Below are 20,268 nucleotides of genomic sequence, written 5' to 3' on the forward strand. Positions count from 1 at the left end.
ACACTGTAGCCTAATAAAGGGTTATCCTATTCTACAATAGGCCTACATAGTTTGTATTATTTTTAGATCAAAGCTCCTTTTACTTGTTACAAATTCAAATCTACATTCACAAACAGCTGAACGTCATAACATAATCTCACTGGAATCTTTTCAAATAGCAAAAGGTGTTTCCCAGGCGAATGAAGATGGTCACATTTAGATCTTTAAAGTCTTTCTAACCTTGACAGACTGACCGACAGACCAACAAACAAACAAACAAACAGAATGACTGAATGTCAGTCATGCTAATGACTCAAACTCTGTCTACACCTGTCTAGAGAGGCTGTTACTCTGAGTGACTGACAGGCTGCCCCAAATTCATGTTCCTTGATTCATGTTCATGATTTGTGAGAGCGTTGACAACCATTTTTATAGTGAGATGTTTTGAGGAAAGATGACTATTTATATGTTGAAACTTTTGCTATCGACAATGACAATAAACATAATTCAGGAACATATATGGTCTGTAGTACTTAAGCTTATGAATAATAACTATAAATCTGTAGTCAAAATTAAAATACAGGATTCCAGTTTTGTTTTTTACAAAGCAAAATTCCAACAAAATGCATTTCAAAATGATGCTATATTTCAAAGAAATACGGCACATCAAAGGAATTTCCCTAGTTCATAAAATAATCCTTACCTGTGACACAGACACAGAGAGAGGGGGACAACAAGAGACACACTCCAATTCCTTGAGGTTCACAATTCCAACAAGTTCAGCTTTGAGGATTGAGGATACTGTACATAGTCCAACCCTTCATAGTCATATGACTGCACTGTCCTATGGCTGAGCGGCATGGGAGAGACATTGTCTATTGTTAGAAAAGTGTACAATAAAGTTCCATCAAAAATACATCATGTAAAAGACCATGTCAGTGGAATTGTGTTGCTGAGGAACAGATCAGATCAGATAAATTCACAAACATTGAAAAGGGAAAGTGTGAAAAGGTCTACGGTTTACATATGCTTAAGTTTACTCTATGAATTGAGTACCAAAGGACCAAAATGTAAACAAGCCATTGTGCTTTCTGGGTTTAAATCCTTTTAGTAGACCTTGTATTTGATTTTGAACTACTGTATACTGTGTCCTGTGCTTTTCCTATGCAAACTTCTAAAAAAGGATTCAATTAATCAATCAAAGTGTACATACAAATGTATACATATAATGAAACTAGCCCCAACTTGGGCCTCTTGTGTAATAACTGTATTATTTTTTATATACATTTTGAAAATGTCAAAAATGCTATGCAACTACTGTACATGCACGCAGAGACACTTATACATTGATGGATGTACACACTAACCCTAACCCTTTCCCAGGTGAAATGTCAGGCATCCATTCCCAGCTTTCATCATCAACGTATGTTTCAGCGCTAGATGATTTAATCACCGGTTAAGCAGGGTAATAAAAGCACCTCCTGACAGTCAACCAAAAATAAAAACCAAAGCGAATGTCAAGGCTTCCATTCTTTTATTGCTGAAGCAAGTACAATGTAGAAGTTCATACCTTAAAATAAAGCAGTTCATTACAACAGTTAATCTGAAAGACCCCACAATATCGTCGTTGTCGGGTGGAAACCTTGTATGTCCAAAACCGTTTGTTTTGTATTTATCATTTTTAAAATGATTTAAACTAGTGAAAATAGCCGATTTACAAGCACACAGCGCCTCGCGGTGTGCCTTTAGATCTGCTGTTTTCACAACTTTTGTGCGATGGCCTGGTATGATGAAGCAGGGCTTTACTTTGCGAAAAAATTTACAAATTTGAAACTTGGAGATACAAGGTTTCTGCCCGACAGTAACGATATGCATCATCATGGCACATTTCAAGCACATAGAGATCAATAAGGCATTCCTCTGAAACACCAGAGTACAGTATCTGTTCATTACAGGCTTTGGTACAGTAGGGTGAACATTTTCCTTGTCCCATCAACCATATCCCTCCTGCTGCGATGCAAATAGAATTGTAAAGAGACAATTGTAAACAAGAAGCTGGAATGACAGTTCCTTTTTGGCAGAACAGATCAAATTTGGTATAGAGTTTGGTCATGTAGATATAAATGTAGGCATTTGTTTTATGTCACAGTGTTAACCACTTAAACCCTATACTGTACACTTAGTTGACCAGAGTCCCCTTTTTTCCTGTCACACAATGCAACACGTTGTGAGCTTGTACTGTATCAGCTAGATCACTGTTTCCCAAACAGTGGGTCGGGGACCCATATGTGGGTCGCGGACAACCTTTTATGCGTCTCCTAATTTTTGTTATTTTTATTATTTCAAAACATTTTCAAAAAGCATTCACAAAAAGGCTTTCATGAAGAAATCAAAGGAAAATCTAAGTAATTACATGAATTAGACTTAGAAGTAGTGAAAATAGACGATCTACACGCTCTCAACGCAGCGCGAGGCGGCGCGTTGTGTGCTTGTAGATCTGCTGTTTTCACTAGCCTGGGTACAGACCCAAAAGCGAAATCAAATTTCGCTTTTGGGTCACAAGCTAAAAGGTTTAGGACCAGTGAGCTAGATGAGCTGTTTTTCCCCCCAGATTAGGGACAGTAGGGTTCATGTGGTTAACAGATATTACAGTAAATGCACAAACAAATTTGCACATGTCAAAAAGGCGACATCCCCCATGTTGTACACAAAGACAACTGCTTGCAAACTGTGGTTTTCTGGCTGCAGTCCTGGGCTGATTGTACCACTGACATGTTCTACCCGTGGTCTCTATCATCTATGAAGCGCCGCTCTTTAGCAAAACAAACACAAAGTCAAGTATGTACAGGCAAGTCAAACCACAATCAGTTCACTGGTAATATATTGTACTGTCTGTCACAGATAAAAATGCTATCCATGACGTGGCAAATACAGCCTGCTCAGATATCACATTGAATAAAGCATGCTTAATATAATCAGAACAAGCTGTGATGGTATATGGAATATAAAACTAGAGCTAGAGTAGTTGCATATTACTCAAGATGAGCCACGTGACATCATCAAATCCCGTTAATGAATGAATTATATAAATCTATCCTGAAATACTGAAAAGAAAGTTCAGAAAGAAAGCACACAACACAACAACTAGAATTAATTCCTATTTTAATTTTGAAATCATATTATAATAGGTAACTAATATACGTAGTGTTTTAATGGATGGCTGCTCCATCATCCACCCTTCTAACCTTTATTCATGTAATATTTGATATTTCAACAGCGGCCAAAAAGTTAAATTACTGATAGCATGGGAAACTCTTTCTACGGTATCAAATGAATGACTTTTTTAAAGAAATCAAGTCAGGTGCAATGGGAATACATCATCATAGGTTTATATTGTTAACAATGAAAACACTGAACATTCCTATTACACACCAAACTAATGTAAAAGGGCCACGCCAAAAGCAACTTTAAAAAATATAATTTGTAGACTTTGTAGCAAAAAGGTTGTTCTCCTGGTCCCTTTGATCTTTATAGGAGAATCAAAATGTTTCGATTTATATATTTGGTTTGGTTGGGCCTTCAAAGTGGGATCCCGATGGCTACGGTCTCACACCTGCTGAGATAGAGATGGTGAAAAAGAGAGAGAGAGACAGAGAAAGAGAAATGATAAATTTCCCTTTCAATGAGCCAGTCAGTATTGCTTTTAACGCATAGCATAGCCCATCAAACTTTATGAGGTGCCAGTAGAGATTATTAACCTCCTGGCTGTTAACCAACAGGTAAATCTTTATGTGTGTGTGTGTGTGTGTGTGTGTGTGTGTGTGTGTGTGTGTGTGTGTGTGTGTGTGTGTGTGTGTGTGTGTGTGTGTGTGTGTGCGCGTGCGCGCGCGCATGTGCGTGTCTGCGTGTGCGTGTGTGTGTGTACTGCCATTAGTACAGTATATGAATACTTGTGAGGGCCAAATGTCCCCACAAGTATAGTAGAAGTTGAGAAATAGACATTGCAAGGACAATAATGTCTTGGACCTGGTTCATGATTAAGGTTAAAGATTGCATTAAAAAAGGTAAGAAATTGCATTTATAAAATGTATGTTAAAAGTTTGTCCTCACTAGAATAGTAATGCAAACGTGTGTGTGTGTGTGTGTGTGTGTGTGTGTGTGTGTGTGTGTGTGTGTGTGTGTGTGTGTGTGTGTGTGTGTGTGTGTGTGTGTGTGTGTGTGTGTGTGTGTGTGTGTGTGTGTGTGTGTGTGTGTGTGTGTGTGTGTGTGTGTGTGTGTGTGTGTGTGTGTGTGTGTGTGCGCGCGTGTGTGTGTGTGTGTGTGTGTGACATGTGCGTGTGACTCGCTGTAGATCAATCCCTTTGCTCCGTCCGCTGACACATAACTGCAGTAGAAGCCATGACTCTGCTTGGAGTGTTTGGAAGCCGTAACATTGTCATTTGCCCTTCACTTCATTCCTCGGGGGTCTATTTCTGATCAAGAATTGGGGGAGGTTACAAATGAGGAACACTATTTAGGGCTGAAACTAAAACCTGACAAACACTTTTCCATTTGTATTGTTCTATATAGCTCTGGCACAACCAGTGTGTGTGTGTGTGTGTGTGTGTGTGTGTGTGTGTGTGTGTGTGTGTGTGTGTGTGTGTGTGTGTGTGTGTGTGTGTGTGTGTGTGTGTGTGTGTGTGTGTGTGTGTGTGTGTGTGTGTGTGTGTGTGTGTGTGTGTGTGTGTGTGTGTGTGTGTGTGTGTGTGTGTGTGTGTGTGTGTGTGTGGGGGGGGTGGGGGGGGGGGGGGGTAAGTCTACATAAGGACTACTTTTGTATTGGCATTTAGGCTAAGCCGCTTGAGGATAAAGTAAGGAAGAGATGTATTATCTCATCAAAGTCAGCGCTTCGGTAGTAGTGGCACTGGCAGCAACCTCAATTATTATCAAATTTATCATCATTACTATTGCAACTTCTCTTAGTCGGCAAACTCTCTGATAACAGCTTTTAAGTTTACTAAAGCTTTGCAAGACTTTATCATTAGTCCTGATTGAATAAGCCTGGCGATTGAGGCTACTTTGCTGCTTAAACGGCCACTAATCCTCCCCCGCACACAGCAGTAATGTGACAATCAAGCAGCTGCAGTGTGGAACGATGCTATGTGGCATTGGGCGGCTCCAGGTGGCGCGGGGTGAACTATGACAGCCATTCTTGCTAAGACTGGAACGTTCTTCATACTGTGAAACAAGGTCGCGGTGACGTTAGTCCACAGCGCCATGACCGGTGTCAAAGTGTTCCAAAGTGGAACGTTTGATTTACGGTGAACAGCTAGGGTGGGTTTGGTATAGGGGCATGGCAGTAATGGTTGCCCACTGGGGTGGCTATAAAATGGCTGTCATGACTTCATGGCTCACTCCTTCACTCAAAGTCTAGCCTAAAGGACACGCTCTCTTTCTCCTGACACCTGCTATTTTTAGGTCCAATCGGGTCCTGGTTTGATGTGCAGAACATTAAACTTTCTACTTACCATTATTTTGCGCCAAACTTGCTCCTTCCTCCAACGGGCACCTGTAAACACATAAAGGAAGAGGAAGTTAAATTATTTAGAGCTGACCGTAGAAACGCCATTCACAGCACCTTATTAAGGATTAATGTAATCCAGTTTTGGAGCTGTCCAAAGGACTATCATCAGTACGCAGTAAAATCAGTTTGAGTCTGAGGTTGTAACAATGACCATATGGGTCACTTTTTACACACTCCTAGTTAAATTAACAAAGTGCAGTGAGTGGGTTCAGGTGGGGTGCACTGTGAAATTCTCAGTGTTCATTTAAATGAACACTCAGGATTGTGCGGTGCAGGGTGAGATCATACTGTAGGCAAGCAATCCACAAGAAAGCCACTTCTTATTTCCCTAAAGACGGATGCATTCAGCAAAATTCTCACCAGATGTATAAGCCATCCCACGCAAACTCAAATGCACGAGCACACAGAGCTACACACACACATTGAGTATTGGGTGAAAATTGCACGTCAAACAGTTTTCTGGAGCACTTCGATCTTTAAAATTGCGCGAGGTGCAGTATTGTATCAAAGCATAACCACATGAACTGTAAGGTATTTCTGACCGTTATATTGTTTCTGTAATGCAGTTACCCATGCCAAACTGCCGTGTCGTGCAGCCAACTTATCCCCTAACATCGCATAGATCACCGCCAAGTGTGACATGGAAAGATCCGTCCTTGGTCCGGTTGAGAAACCACATCAGAGATGTTTCCACAGAACTCTAAATCCCAGAATGCAATAAAAGTTCCATGAGGCCATATTGGCAAATAATCATAGCCATACACACATGTTGCATTTACAAATATGCATAATACGGCATGGCGCAGTTCACGGTGATAGTTTGAAGTGTTCATGGATGGAACCAGTGCAATCACCACAGCGATCACACATTGTGTGCAGAGTGGAACGCGCATTACGCTAAGCCAGTGGTTCTCAATGTGGGGCCCTGGGACCCCAAATAGTCCTTGAGGGGATTCCAGTGGGTCTCCAGCTAAATTACACATAAAAACCAAAAGGACCTTTACAGGCCCGTAACTCCGACTGTGTACAAATTGGACAAAATGGACCCTTTAATCGAAGTTATATTAATATATAAATAACACTGAGGATTTTACAGTGTAGATTGGGGTCCCGGAGATACTGTAGAACTCGTATCAAATGGGCCTATAAATGCATATCAAACTGAGGGTCCTTTAAATTCATAAGGTTGAGAATCACTGTGTTAAAGCCACATTACAATACAGTTACCTCTGAAGTCACGCCTTTAGGTAGACTGAATAAAACAAACAAGCATGTGACTTTAAAGCTCAACAACAAGATGAAATGGTTACTCTGCAGGTTGTGTTCAGCTTGCTCTTTGTACCTTAGCAGGCGTGGAGGTCTTCTTTGTCTCCCAGGGGCCACGCTTGTTGCCAACATCGCTGGGTTTCACTTCCTGTGATGATGAACCGTAAAAAGTGTTATCTGTACTCGAAGTTACAACCCTGAAATCCAAATAGTCTCAACTGAAATGATTCATATCAATCCCCATTATTATGTTTTTCCCCTGGCATTTCATATGACAGGTGAAATACGTTAATAATTATTAATTATGATTATTAATCTATGATCCTTTAGCAAAATAGGTTCTCAACATGGGGCTAGGGGACCCCCCAGGGGTCCTTGGTGGGCTCCAGGGGGGTCCCCAGCTAAATCATTGATAGTGGGGAACCAAATGGACACTTTGCAGGTCTGTAAATTCTCAGAGTTGAATTAACACTCCAAATTTGTGCTCTATACTTTAGTAAACACACGGTTTCAGTACCTTTTCCAATGTGAGCAGTAAGGAAGCGAGAAGACAGAAAAGTCCGAAAGGAAGCGAAGCTGAAGAGAGGGAAAGCTGAAAAGCTAGCAAAGTAGAAGAGAATAACACATGCCAGTAAACACAATGTTTGACAACAATAGCAGAAATACAGTGGTAAAGTAACCCAGTTTCTTTGAAGCACTAAATTGTTTACTTATGTGACCATTTACCCTGTCGTTTAGTGACCGGGCTTCATGCCATTTACTCTGATCTCACACTTGTAAGAAAAAAATAAAAGCGTCTGCTAAATGTCCAAAATGTAGTAGTAATTGTCCTAAGTGTAAGTCCAAGTAGCAGACTGCTGTACAACTTCTTCCCATGGGGTGGAAGTGTTGCAACATCAGTAAACTCAAGGTTATGACCATTCCTCTGGACACACAACACTAAAGATATCCCCCTCGTAACTTTCAAGTAGGAATAATGCAATACGTCAGTCAGCAATTCCCCTACACATGCAGACACAGCATAGTCACGTGTGTCCCTATAACTGGTAAGATACATTAGCAGTCCCCAATATAGAACACGACACAATGTCTACCACATAACTAGGGCCTCCTTCACCCAATCCTTAGGAATTATGATGATGGATTATGATGGTATTAAGCCATTACTACATTACTACACTACATTACAATGCCAGGCAGTGAACAACAACTCACAATTGTTGCTGTATGAAAGCTTATGAAACTCACACTGTTTTGGTTAAGAAGGTTATACATATAAGATTGTGTTATGGAATCTTAAAAAAAAAAGGCATAGTTTGTTGTATAAAATGGTGAAAAGTCATTGTTTTTCAAAATGAAGCAATATGACTGTTTGCCCTTGGCTGAAGGATTCCTCAAAAGGAAGTGGTGCTCTCATCGTCAAATATAGACAGAGCGACTGTTTGGAGTGGACAGACGTGGAGTCCCAATGCGGCAAAGTCCTTTTTGCACACACAGAAAGACATTCTTAGCAACAATGAGAGTTCTGTTTTTGCCCACTTGACTACAGTGAATGTAAAGAATGAGGTGTAAGGTAATCATCTTAAAATAACTGCCGAGGTGAACGTGAGTTATTGTGGCCATAGAAGGGTGCCGAAACAGAAGTGCAAGGTGATATGTTGGCATTCAGCCACCTGGCATGAGAAACAGTGTGTGTACTGTTTATCGCTCGGGCTGAACGGTAGGTAACAGGATAGTTTTATCAGATTATTTCCAGCAGCGTAGCATTAAGGACCCTAGCATCTCCATTCTGGAGGGAAGGCTCTGTGAAAATAGCAGATCTACAAGCTCACAACACGCCGTATTGTGTGACCCGTTGTGAGCTTGAAGTTCACATATATAGATCTCTATATATGGAGCTGGTCAATACCTCTACATTTGACCTCACAGACTCCATGGATATGGCTGACCTGTTCTGACATCACATTAGTCGTTTCCATAAATCTTTTTCGAAAATAGGAAGCGAATCATCAGAGAGTCGAAAAAAGAAAATGCGCATTTTGCCTGTTTCCATCCACTGATAAAATGAGATTCTTGGGAGATAGTTCATGAAATAAGCAGTCGGACAGGCGGTATTTTTCCAGTCAAGTGAGACACATTATTGAACATGCACTGTCTCTAACCCAGGGCTCTTCAGCCTATAGATTTCTTAAGATAAGAGAGAGAGAGAAGAGACGCTCCACTCCACTCCACATACTGTAGGCTACTTCACCCCCGCAACAGCATTGCAAACAGCTGATACACAGTACAAGCTCATCACAGCTCGTTGCGGATGCGATGTGAGCTTGGACTTGGAGGTCTGCTGTTCTTGGCCATTCTGTGCACGTGACGCCGTCGCGGAAAGGAGAATAATGACGAATGGTTTTACTTTTGGTTTTACTTTTGCATTTTAATTCAAAACTTATTCGCTTAGTGCACATTACATTTTTTCGATAAAGCCTCAAAATCCTCCTCCTCCAAGTGCAAAAAAGTTTTTTCGAATAATTTTGAAGTGTTTCCATAAAAAGATTTATGCGCAAAAGCCTTAATGCACAAAAAATGGCTTTATGGAAACGCAACTACTGATGACTCGACCAGCTCAGCCGAAGGGTATACATTCCAAAGTAGCCACGTGCACACGCCCAAGTGCACAACCTCTTCTCGCCATTTGGGTGTCTTACTGGCAGTGTTGCCGCAGTCTTGGGTCGCGCGCCTTCGACGACCCATATCTTTTCTGAGCTGGGGTCTCGCACCCCCCCAAGTTCACACCTCGACAACTGTTTTAACAAAGAAACAAGCCTACGTATATGCATATCAATAGACCTGTATAGTGGGTGTTGAGCGACGTTCGTGACCCCCCAAACATTGAATCACCATTGCACCACTGCTTACTGGTATTGTTTTTTTTCTCAAATGCTGGGTAGAGAATTGTCCATGTGGTGTCACTAAACTTATGTCCAGTCTATGGGACAGGCACAGCAGTGAAGTTGTTGATGTGTACAGTAAATCCACACGATAGAATATCAGGGGACACTGTTGTGTGAGTACCTACAGTCAGGGTTGGATTTGCTGGGGGGTTTGAGGGGATCCATGCCTCTGCTTTTAATTATCCTCTCATTCCTCATTCATTTTATGTGTGGCTCCCTGTTTCTGGTCAGACTGAATTAAATACACAGCGCTTCCTTTTGGGAAATGTACACTTTCTGATAGGTTTGATATTTATGTTTGATAATATCTCAATTTAACAATTTAATTAAAATGTATGATAACCATTGGTGTCCCTAATTTGGGCATTTGTCAAAATGCATCAAAGTCCATCATAACAATTTTAATCAAAGCCAATCTACAAGCATCACAATGCATCACATAACAATGTGTCGTGACTCGTGAGCTTGTGAGTAGATTGTTTCTTTTCCACTATTCGCTATTTGTTGAACCAAGAAGTAATATGGGCCTTAAGTGGTCAAGAAAATGTGGGGAGTAGGGGACATTTGATTATGACTTACTGCTGCTGGTTTAACTGGTTCAGGTTCAGGTTTAGACTTACTGCTGCTGGTTTAACTGGTTCAGGATCAGGTTTAAGACTTACTGCTGCTGGTTTAACTGCTTCAGGTTCAGGTTTAGACTTACTGCTGCTGGTTTAACTGGTTCAGGTTCAGGTTTAAGACTTACTGCTGCTGGTTTAACTGCTTCAGGTTCAGGTTTAAGACTTACTGCTGGTGGTTTAACTGGTTCAGGTTCAGGGGCCGGTGCTGGTGCTGGTGTCTTCTCCACCTCAGCAGGCTTGGCCATCCAGCTGTTGACCCGTCCAGCCACGCCCACTCTGATCCCAGCCGCATCCTGGGAGAGACATGGTCCAAGGTCATTCATAGAGATACAGTACTCCCATCTTTCATATTCAAAGGAGCATTATTGGCATGGGAAACCTACATTTACTGTATAAAACAAAAATGTACAAACGTACGTACAACTAAAGATGTAGGCTTTCTACTAGAATAAAGAAATGTGAAAACAGAGTTATGAAAGTTAACGAAAAGAAAGTGTATTCTTTATACAAATCTATTGATTAGTCACGCTATGGAGACTTGATTAGTCACGCTATGGAGACTAGAGTTCAATAATATTTTTAGTTTTTTGTCGCATTCCTAAGACAAAAATTTGATTCGAGTAAATGTACCCCCATTGATTCCGGATGGTGACCCGTTTCAAAACGGGTCACCATCCGGAACGAATGGGGGTAAATTTATTGTCATCACATTTTTGTCTTAGGAATGCGACAAAAAACTAAAAATATTATTGAACTCTAGTCTCCATAGCGTGACTAATCAATAGAAAAAAAGTCATTTTGGGGGTGAACTACTCCTTTAAGCCCTGTACTAGGCCGACAATCTCACATTGCTTCGGCTCAGTCATAACTTTAGAGCATTTTTGTCTATAATGACATACCCAACATAGGGACAGTATGTGGTCAAAGGTATCTCTCTCTCTCTCTCTCTCTCTCTCTCTCTCTCTCTCTCTCTCTCTCTCTCTCTCTCTCTGTTGTTCCCTTACCTTATTTGAGGGAGCAGGGCTATCAGAGGAGCCGACGTTGCCCTTCTCCCACATGCTTTTAATGCTACGTGTCCCTCCTGTAGGAATGTCTGCCACAGCAGACTTGGGGGATTTGACGTCTTTGTTTCCCTGCAGAAATACATTGACACTTTGTGAAAAAGAAAGTAAGATACATGTATTACTGTACTCTGCATCGATGCTACTACTGTACAGTGCTACATCACATGTCTGTTGTTTTTATTATTATTATTAATTACTTTAAATGATTTTCAAGCATTTTTCATAAATAAATGAATAAATCTAAGAAATTCCATAAATTACAAAAACACATGTCAAATTGCGTCATCTCATCTGCTATTTTCACTAGTTTATGTCATGGGGAGACAACATTTCTTTTGGCAAAAAGGTTTGGGAACCACTGCTTTAGATCAGTGGTTCTCAAACTTTTTCACATCAAGAACCCCCAAATTAAGATGTATTAATCTGAAAATATATATGCAAGATTTGTGTTGTTAAAATGTTTTTTGTTTGTTTGTTTGTTTTTCATATTCCAAATTTAAAGTGCTTAACACATTTGTTATTCTAAATTGACACATTTTGCTGGGGACCTCCCGGATCCCCCTCAAGGACCCCTGGGGGTCCCCGGACCTCACTTTGAGAACCACTGCTGTAGATGAATCGGCGTCTCTCACCTGTAGGGCAGAAGTGTATTGTTCCAGTCTGTTGCCTATCTTGGAGACAATCGGGGTGTGGGCCGTTCTGACTGTGCCACTATGTAGAAGAGATGAGCAACAAAGTGAACTTTAGTCTTAAAGACTGATTCATACTGAGTCGTATGACGGTGTCCTGTGGCAAAAATTACTTCTTGTCACAGGACAACATCGTATCACTTATAAGACATAAGTAAAATGAGGGTCTGTCTTGGTAAGGTTTGCTCATGCATGCTCTTTTTCAGTGACACGCAGGGACGTGCTGGCCATTGGGAAAAGCGGGACAACTCCCGAACGGCCGGTTCATTCCCGGCCGGTCCAGGCCGGCCATTAGGAAAAGATTTAACTGTTTGCACAAAAGTAAAAATTAAACTGTTTTGCACAAGAGTAGTGAAAACAGCAGATCTACAAGCACACAACGCCTCCGCGAGGCGTTGTGTGCTTGTAGATCGGCTGTTTTCTCTAGTTTAAATCATTTATAAAATGATAAATACAAAACAAACCCTTTTGGACATACAAGGTTTCCACCCGACAACAACCAAATATAACTCATGTACAGTAATTGGCCCACTGGCTTGTCACTTGTCATGACTGAAATGGCAAATCTTTGAGTAGCAGCACACGGTATCTGCTTGTGTAAATATGGGTGTATTGCAGTACTTCAGCTGAGTTGATGGAACATGAAGCTACAAAATTGCCTTATAGCTCACCTTTTTTGGGCTGACTTGTTCAAAAATTCGGCCTTCTCTCCGATCTGTACAAAACAACATATCGTTTTAAGTTGTAATATCATCATTCAACAACTACAACTCACGTACGAAAACTGAAATAAACAACAGCTCCCAGTTAAGACTTTTTCCTGAGAGCTAAAATATGTTCAACTCAGGGAAAAAAGCCAGAGTGAACACGGCACCTAAGAGTGGCAGACCCAGAAGGTTCAGACCAGTGGTGTGTTCTAACATGTTACGCTGTATACGTAGTGTGACATTTTTCCTGGCCAAGCGTAGCCCTCTACAAACCATTTCATCCATTGACAACGCGACAGTGCAACACTGGTCCAGACTCAGTAGGTTCAGACCCAGTAGGTTTAGAACCAGTGCTCCGCCTGGTAAATGAACGCTGTTGGTTCTTGAAGGTTTGGGTTGTCGGGGAGCCAGGATAAGCACAAGAGCTGTCACTCCAAACATGTAGGATGTGGGTTGTAAACCCACACTTTCTGCTTAGGATTCATCATGCTTCTGATATACACTTTCAGAGCTGGATGTAACACACACACACACACACACACACACACACACACACACACACACACACACACACACACACACACACACACACACACACAAACACACTTGGGAAGCGGGGAACTTCACACACACACACACACACACACACACACACACACACACACACACACACACACACACACACACACACACACACACACAATCCACAACATTCCTCCACTAATACCCCAGTGAGAAAATTGCCCAGTCATTGGTCCTCATTTGAAAATAGATATTTTTAAAACAAAGATTAGATGCCAGCAACATCATATTCATTTTTTTTATCCCTGTCAACTAATAATATAAGGCCTGCAAACGAGAGGAATTAGAAACAGATAATAAAATGGGAACATTGGAAAACAGACCACCAGAGAGTATTAAACTGCAGAGCATGTTGACCTTTTCTCAAGCTTCAATAACATTGGGGCAATATTAGATGCACATGGATAAAGTGGGATTAAGCAAATGAAAATAAAAAAATAAGAAAAAATAAGAAAAGTGGTAAAAACAAAAAAAGTGGGTTCTCATTTCCTGCATGGTGATTCCAAACCCATTTTTGCGATGGTTGGCGAACATGTATTTTCGCTGGGTTGCCATGTCTTCTACTTTTACAGACTGGGCTGTGTCCACAGTCAATAGACTGTAAAATGGTGAAAACAGATACTATACTGTAAGCGTTGTACTGTAAACTGAGCATAAGCAAATACAAAACATACTGGCAGAATTAGGCAGTTAACAGAATGCTGCAAAAACCTAGGAGACCAGTATGTACAGTACATCTATTTCAGTGTTCCAAACCTCCACCGCCAGAACTGACTTGTCTTGTACACTGGAGCCATCATCTACAGTACACACAGTAAAATCAATCAAGTGTCAATTTAACTCTGAAACTCCAGAAAATTAACACTTTCAGAGTTAAAGGGGCTACACCATAACATAAAAAATCGTCTATTTGTTCTTGTTTTTTATTCTTCCCAGTGTCTTTTCCCAACCAAAAAATACACAATTTATTAACTCTTGCCTTTCATCTCTGTGATTTTCTGGGTGGGTGTGTCAGAACGGTTCTCTCCTGAAAAGCTCCCCTGGATGATGTCACCCAGGGGAGCGTTGTTGGCTAGTTCAGACTTCAGAGCCATCTGCGTTAGTTGCTTCTGCTTCCTCAAAGGGACGAGAGGCATAGCAGGCAATATTGTAACGAGACTATGAGGTGGGCGGGGTAAAGTGGTGAGGAGCGCCCCTAAAGCAAAAAAGCCAAGGACATTTTGGTATTGCAGCCGAAAAGCCTTGGAATGAAAGAACAACAATATAGCAATATATTGTTTTGTAATTTTTGAAGAATATTTGAGGTTTTTCAGAAAACGTAGGTCAGGATTTAGATGGCCTCAGTCCTAAATGGGTTAAATGAGTGACAGTGATTTAATTCTTATATTGCTCCTCATTCAGTGGTCAGAGAACATTCTGGTCCCCAACCAGAGTGAAACCAACTGACTGAGACTCCAGACTCTCACCTTTGAGGAGCCTTTAGCACCGACGTTGAAGGAGGGCTTCGCCCCCGCAGACTCCTCCATCTGTTTCTTCTTCTCCGCGGCCTCCGCCCTCCTTCTCTCTATCTCCTCCCTCATCCTCTTCCTCTCTTCCTGTTACAAAAAGGACATATTTTCTATCGACGACATCTAAACAATTACAGAGTCCTTCTGTAGTCTCTCCACAAGTTCTGCGTCTGATAAGTATTATGCTATGTTTGGGTTTCTTTCCAAAATGACTTGGCTTTTATAAATGTGTTGTATTCTTACATACTTATGAGAGACTCCATATTGAAACATCCTCTCTATTAAAAACAAATGGTTTTATATACAGTATGTTATTGTTAATTGCAATTTGGACTTCCTATACCAACCAATAAGCATTGTAACCACTTTAACCCTTGAGGCTTCTTTTGGGTATGTCATTATAGGCAGTAATTGTAGAAATTTTCTTTCTTTTCTTTCTTTCTTTCTTTCTTTCTTTCTTTCTTTCTTTCTTTCTTTCTTTCTTTCTTTTCTTTCTTTCTTTCTTTCTGACCATAACATCACCCATGTGTGATAATGCCAATTGAGTTTTTCTTTCTTTTTTACGGAGAAAGTGTCTCACCCATTTTATGCACTTCTTTTCTTGATTGAGCTCAAGCACAAAAAAGCCCTTTGGCTCTTTTGATAAAATGACACAGTTCCTTTGCCTGTCGTTCTTCACCTGTTCTTTGGCCTTCTTGTCGGCGATCTCCTGCTTCTTCTGCCTCTCCTCTTCCTCCAGCACCTTCCTCCTCTCCTCCCTCTTCTTCTTCAGCTCCTCCACCTCGGCCTCGGTCTCCTGCTGCTTCAGCTTCATCTTCTCCAGCTCCTCGGTCTCGGTCTCGTTCCGTCGGCGCTGCAGCTCCATCAGCTTCCGCTCCGCCTCCAGGCGCTCCGCCTCCTCCGCCGTGGAAGCGTGCGCGTTCTCTCGGCTGCAGAGCAACACGTGAACGGGTCAATAAGCTGTGACACAATACTTATTAGGATGACTAGAAACAAGCACCCAGGCTTTGGGCATTTGTGGGTCACGGACACATTTTTTATGGTCACAACTCAAGTAAAAATCCAATTTTATATACCCTGTACATATATATATTTTTTTTTCTAGAAATATATTTTCAATACACATTTAAACAAACAAACAAACAAACAAACAAACAAACACAGAAATGACATAAATTTAAAAAAAGTATAAGTGGTGAAAATAGCCGATCTAAAAGCTCACAACGCGACGCGAAATGTATTGTGTGCTTGCAGAGCTGCTATTTTCACTAGTTTGGGTCCCGAGCAAATTTCTCTTTTGGGAAAAGGTTTGGGAACCACTGGCTTAGCCCATTCCTACATGAAAGCCCTCCTGTCCCCCAGGACCCTGACGGGCCTCCTCCCAAATGTCCCTTGTCACCTTTGATTGTACTCAATTTAGATCATGTATACTTTATAGATGTAGTTTTATTTGTGAAAAGCAGAAGTCCTTAGAGGATTTGTTATGAATGCAGAATGTGATTTAATTCTCCAAAACAAAGTTATTACAAACATTTGTCTGAATGAATGACTTACTGTCAGTTACTAGTACTACCCCCCTCATCTCCCACTTTAAAAAGGTTCACGCTGCTTTCCTCAGGAGAGGGGTGTGTTGAGCTGCATATGAGCGAACAGAACACAGACTGAGGCAGTAGTGATGAGAATGGGAATGAGCTCTATGCACAGCAGCCATATTGGAAAGAAAGTGGGTTCCATGTCATTATTCCGACGGCCCTAACCCTAACCTCACCTCACTCTAACCTAAAGTTTATCGGACTATTGGGGCGTTACTTGGCAGGGATGTGCAGAGAATGTTAGAGAGGAAGGGGCTGAAACTTCCAAAAGGGCCTTTTGGTGGAAGCACCGAAAATAGCAGAACTCCAAGCTCACGCGTTGTGAGCTTGGAGGTTGGCTATTTTAAGTGTGTGAAACCACACTGAACTAAGCATAATCAAGTCAATACTGGAGATGTGGCATAATGGCATGGATTTCAACACAGAGAGGGCAATTCTTTCAACATAAGATGCTGCATTCAAGTTCAGGAGAGTTTGGACAAGGCAATTCTCTTGAATGCTGCCTTCAGGTATGGCATGGAAAGAGGGCATTTGCATTTCTTTCACCATAGTAAAAATAAGCCATTTACCATGAGAGGGAATGGGTTGTTGGCTGATTTACCTCTGTTTCAGGGTTGTGGACCCTTGAATAACAACAACCCTTGAATGGTAAATTGCTTTTCTACCACTTCTACCATATAAATGAAAGAAAACACAGTTTAAACTGGCAAGGTTATATAGTTACAATCAACTGCAACACAACAGTGGGCGGGGTCCATGAGCCAACTCAAGGTTGTTGACTGATTTACCACTGTTTTAAGCCAATCAGAATCCAGTATCTGAACATGTGACCACAAAAAGTGGTAGAAACTGCATTTATGGTCTGGAAAGGGCAGTTTTTACAGATAGATAAAAGGGCAGGGGCTCAAGCCCCCTTTGATGTCTATGTGTGCGAATGCCTGTTACTTGGAATAATGGGAGGTTGGCATTATGAGCAGACCCCAGAAATTGGTCAGTATAACAAACCTCACCTTGAAGTCCGCTCTAGTTTCTTAAGTTTGTTGTCATGGACAGCTCCATTCTGTTTAACTGGTTCAAACTGGCAAAGGAAATAGATTAGTGTTACACCATTATAACAACAAAGAATCAACACATTCAACTCTCCCTAAACAGTCTTATCTGGGTGCTGAATCCAAATAGCAGATCTAATTTACAAGCTAAATGACTAAATCTAAGTGAGAGCAGAGCATCAACATCATATCCCAGTTCGAATCAACTTCATAATAGCATTTTGCTGAAGTGAGGTAGCTTTTGTATGATTTTGAGATCTTGTTTTGAGAGGCACCAGTCTTCAATAACAAGAATGAGTTAAAAATGTTTTTATAGATTTTTCTTTTCTGCCTTTATTGATAGAACAGTAGACTGACAGGAAGTGGGGAGAGAGAGATGTGGAGTGACACTTAGCAAAGGTCCTCTATCTATGTAAGAGTGATAAAGATCCAACATTTAAAACAAAAAATCTGGTATGGTTCTTTAATATTAACCTGGAATGTTCTGTGACAAGAAACCTAAATTTTACCTTTTCCTTGAAACCGAGCTTTTTGGGTTTCTCCTCCTTTTGACAAAGAAGACACACGGAAATTGGAAAGAGATTAATCAAACAATGAAAACAGCGATTCTCAGTGGAAACACATTAAATGCCAAAGCCCACAAGAGAAGCCGTTAATACATAACACGTCCAAAGGCCTGCCCGTGAATGCAGTGCAGATGTAATACTGTGATTCTGAAGACACACAGCGTGCTGTGAGAGTGTTATGACATGTCTCGGACAACCAGCCTGTCTATCCATGTGGCAAGCAAAACACTGCGACCACACTGTGATCTGTGACCATTGACCACACCGCAAAGCATGATGGGATTGGGAGTGCAAAAACAAAAAAGAAGAAGGAGCTTGGATAACTCAAATGTTGCCCCCCACGCACCCACCCATAGATTTAATCATCTTTGATCAGGACGTGTTTCTGTTACATTATGACGTCTGTATTCTGTTACTTTTCAAAGAGGGAGCATAAAACCAATGACTTCATTTGAGTTATCCAGGATTTGGGAGCGGTTGCCGGTTAAAAGCCCTGAGAGTCACATGATACCTCCTCTCTCTTCTTCTTTTCCTCTGCCTCTCGCTTTTTCCGCTTTTCCTCCTCTTCCACTCTCTTCTTCTTCTCCTCCTCCGCCTCCCTCCTCTTCCGTTTGTCTTCCTCCTCTCTCTTCTTCTTCTCCTCCGCCTCTCTTTTCCGCTTCTCCTCCTCCTCCTCTTTCTTCTTCCTGGCTTCCACTTCCTTCCTCTGCCTCTCTTCCTGCTCTCTCTTGCTCTTCTCCTCCAGTTCCTTTCTCCTCTGCTTCTCCTCTTCCTCCCTCTTCTTACGTTCCTCCTCTTCCTTTAGCTTCCTCTCAGCCTCCTCCCTCTTCATCTTTTCCTCCAGCTCCCTCTTTCGTTCCTCTTCCTCCTTCCGCCTCATTTCCTCCTCCATCTCATTTTGGCGTTTCTCCTCTTCCTCTCTCTTCCTGCTCTCCGCCTCTTCCTCTCTCTTCCTCCTCTCTTCCTCTTCTTCTTCTTCTCTCTTCCTCCGCTCCTCCTGTTCTTCCGCATCAGCGCCAGCAGCGACTTCCTCTTCGGTTTCTCTCTCTCCTAAATCTGATTGTTCTATCTTTGGTTCTGAAGCTACAGGCTCCTCCTCCTCAACCTCCTCCTAAGGTAAGATAAGGTGCATGTCTTTTCTATTCATTTACTGGAATATGAGTGAACATATTTAAAAACAACTTGTCATCCCTAAATGTTCACATTAGGATATATTTCAGTTAACTAATATTAAGACTGAATATAAACAATGAACAACAAATGAACAGTGCAAAACACACTCAAACTAACTCAAACAAAATAGAATTGCATACGTGAAATAAAATCTTTGTCTGCTTCTATAAATCTAGGCTTTCATCATACTAAAACTAAATACAAATACTAAAACTTTTTTCAACTAAACTAAATGTAAACTAATTCAAACAACCCCAAAAAATATAGAATAAATAAATAAATAAAAGAAAGAAAGTACCCTAATGAAAATCTCAAAACCTTAATACTGTAACAGTGCATCAGATACATTATATACATACCTTTGCCCTGGTGGTGGATGTCCTCGATGGCTCCTCTGCAGGCGTCTGTTCATAGGAAAAGACACTTAACTACTCAAAACTAAAGTAGGGGTTTCAATGTATTTATATAAGACAAAATGAAAAGAGGCCTTTTCGTCTTTTTGCTCTAAAACGGGGCTTTAACCTTTTTTGCATTAAAAGGAGAGGGGGCATTAAGAATATGTTCTGTAAGACAGTTGAGGTGAAATTGTGAGTAAATTATGTACTTTTCACTAGATTGCACTGGCTAACCATAATAACTGACTAGTCAATTTGCTCTAAGTCTGTAATAACGACTATTACATTTTGGCTCAGAAGCTCTCAGTTTGGAACATTCATATTTTTGTCAAAAAGGGGGAATTAACTTTTTGGGCATTAAAAAGGGGCAGTAAAAAAAAATCAACAAGACAAACATGGGCTCATGTGTCTCAGCATACAGTACATCTCAATTTACGTCATCGTGAGACGGTGTTGTTACCTGACTTTCGCCAGATGGTGGCAGCATTAATATGCATTGCTTTACCATCTGGGTTCACTTGCGGAGGAGGGGTTCCCTTCGGAATGTCCCTGGCCGGACCAATCAGCGGC

The 20,268-nt window shown here is 41.2% G+C and overlaps 1 protein-coding gene across 1 annotated transcript in view; it reads right to left on the bottom strand.

Moving 5' to 3' along the window:
* Positions 1–678: 678 nt before the first annotated feature.
* Positions 679–20,268, bottom strand: part of LOC308294368 (uncharacterized protein) — a gene marked incomplete at its 3' end in the record, with an annotated part of 34,548 nt that continues 14,958 nt past the window's right edge. The window contains exons 5-16 of the mRNA XM_080737100.1: positions 18,642–18,998; positions 18,074–18,109; positions 17,526–17,593; positions 15,603–15,852; positions 14,882–15,010; positions 12,798–12,841; positions 12,070–12,148; positions 11,378–11,506; positions 10,541–10,666; positions 6,885–6,956; positions 5,505–5,527; positions 679–682 (exon numbers count right to left, since the gene is read on the bottom strand). Of these exons, the coding sequence (XP_080593226.1) occupies positions 679–682; positions 5,505–5,527; positions 6,885–6,956; positions 10,541–10,666; positions 11,378–11,506; positions 12,070–12,148; positions 12,798–12,841; positions 14,882–15,010; positions 15,603–15,852; positions 17,526–17,593; positions 18,074–18,109; positions 18,642–18,998 (1,317 nt within the window). The remainder of the gene's footprint in view (positions 683–5,504; positions 5,528–6,884; positions 6,957–10,540; positions 10,667–11,377; positions 11,507–12,069; positions 12,149–12,797; positions 12,842–14,881; positions 15,011–15,602; positions 15,853–17,525; positions 17,594–18,073; positions 18,110–18,641; positions 18,999–20,268) is intronic.

The sequence above is a fragment of the Nannobrachium achirus genome (genome assembly GCF_963921795.1).
Source record: "Nannobrachium achirus genome assembly, chromosome: 11".
Taxonomy (NCBI): Eukaryota; Metazoa; Chordata; class Actinopteri; order Myctophiformes; family Myctophidae; genus Nannobrachium; species Nannobrachium achirus.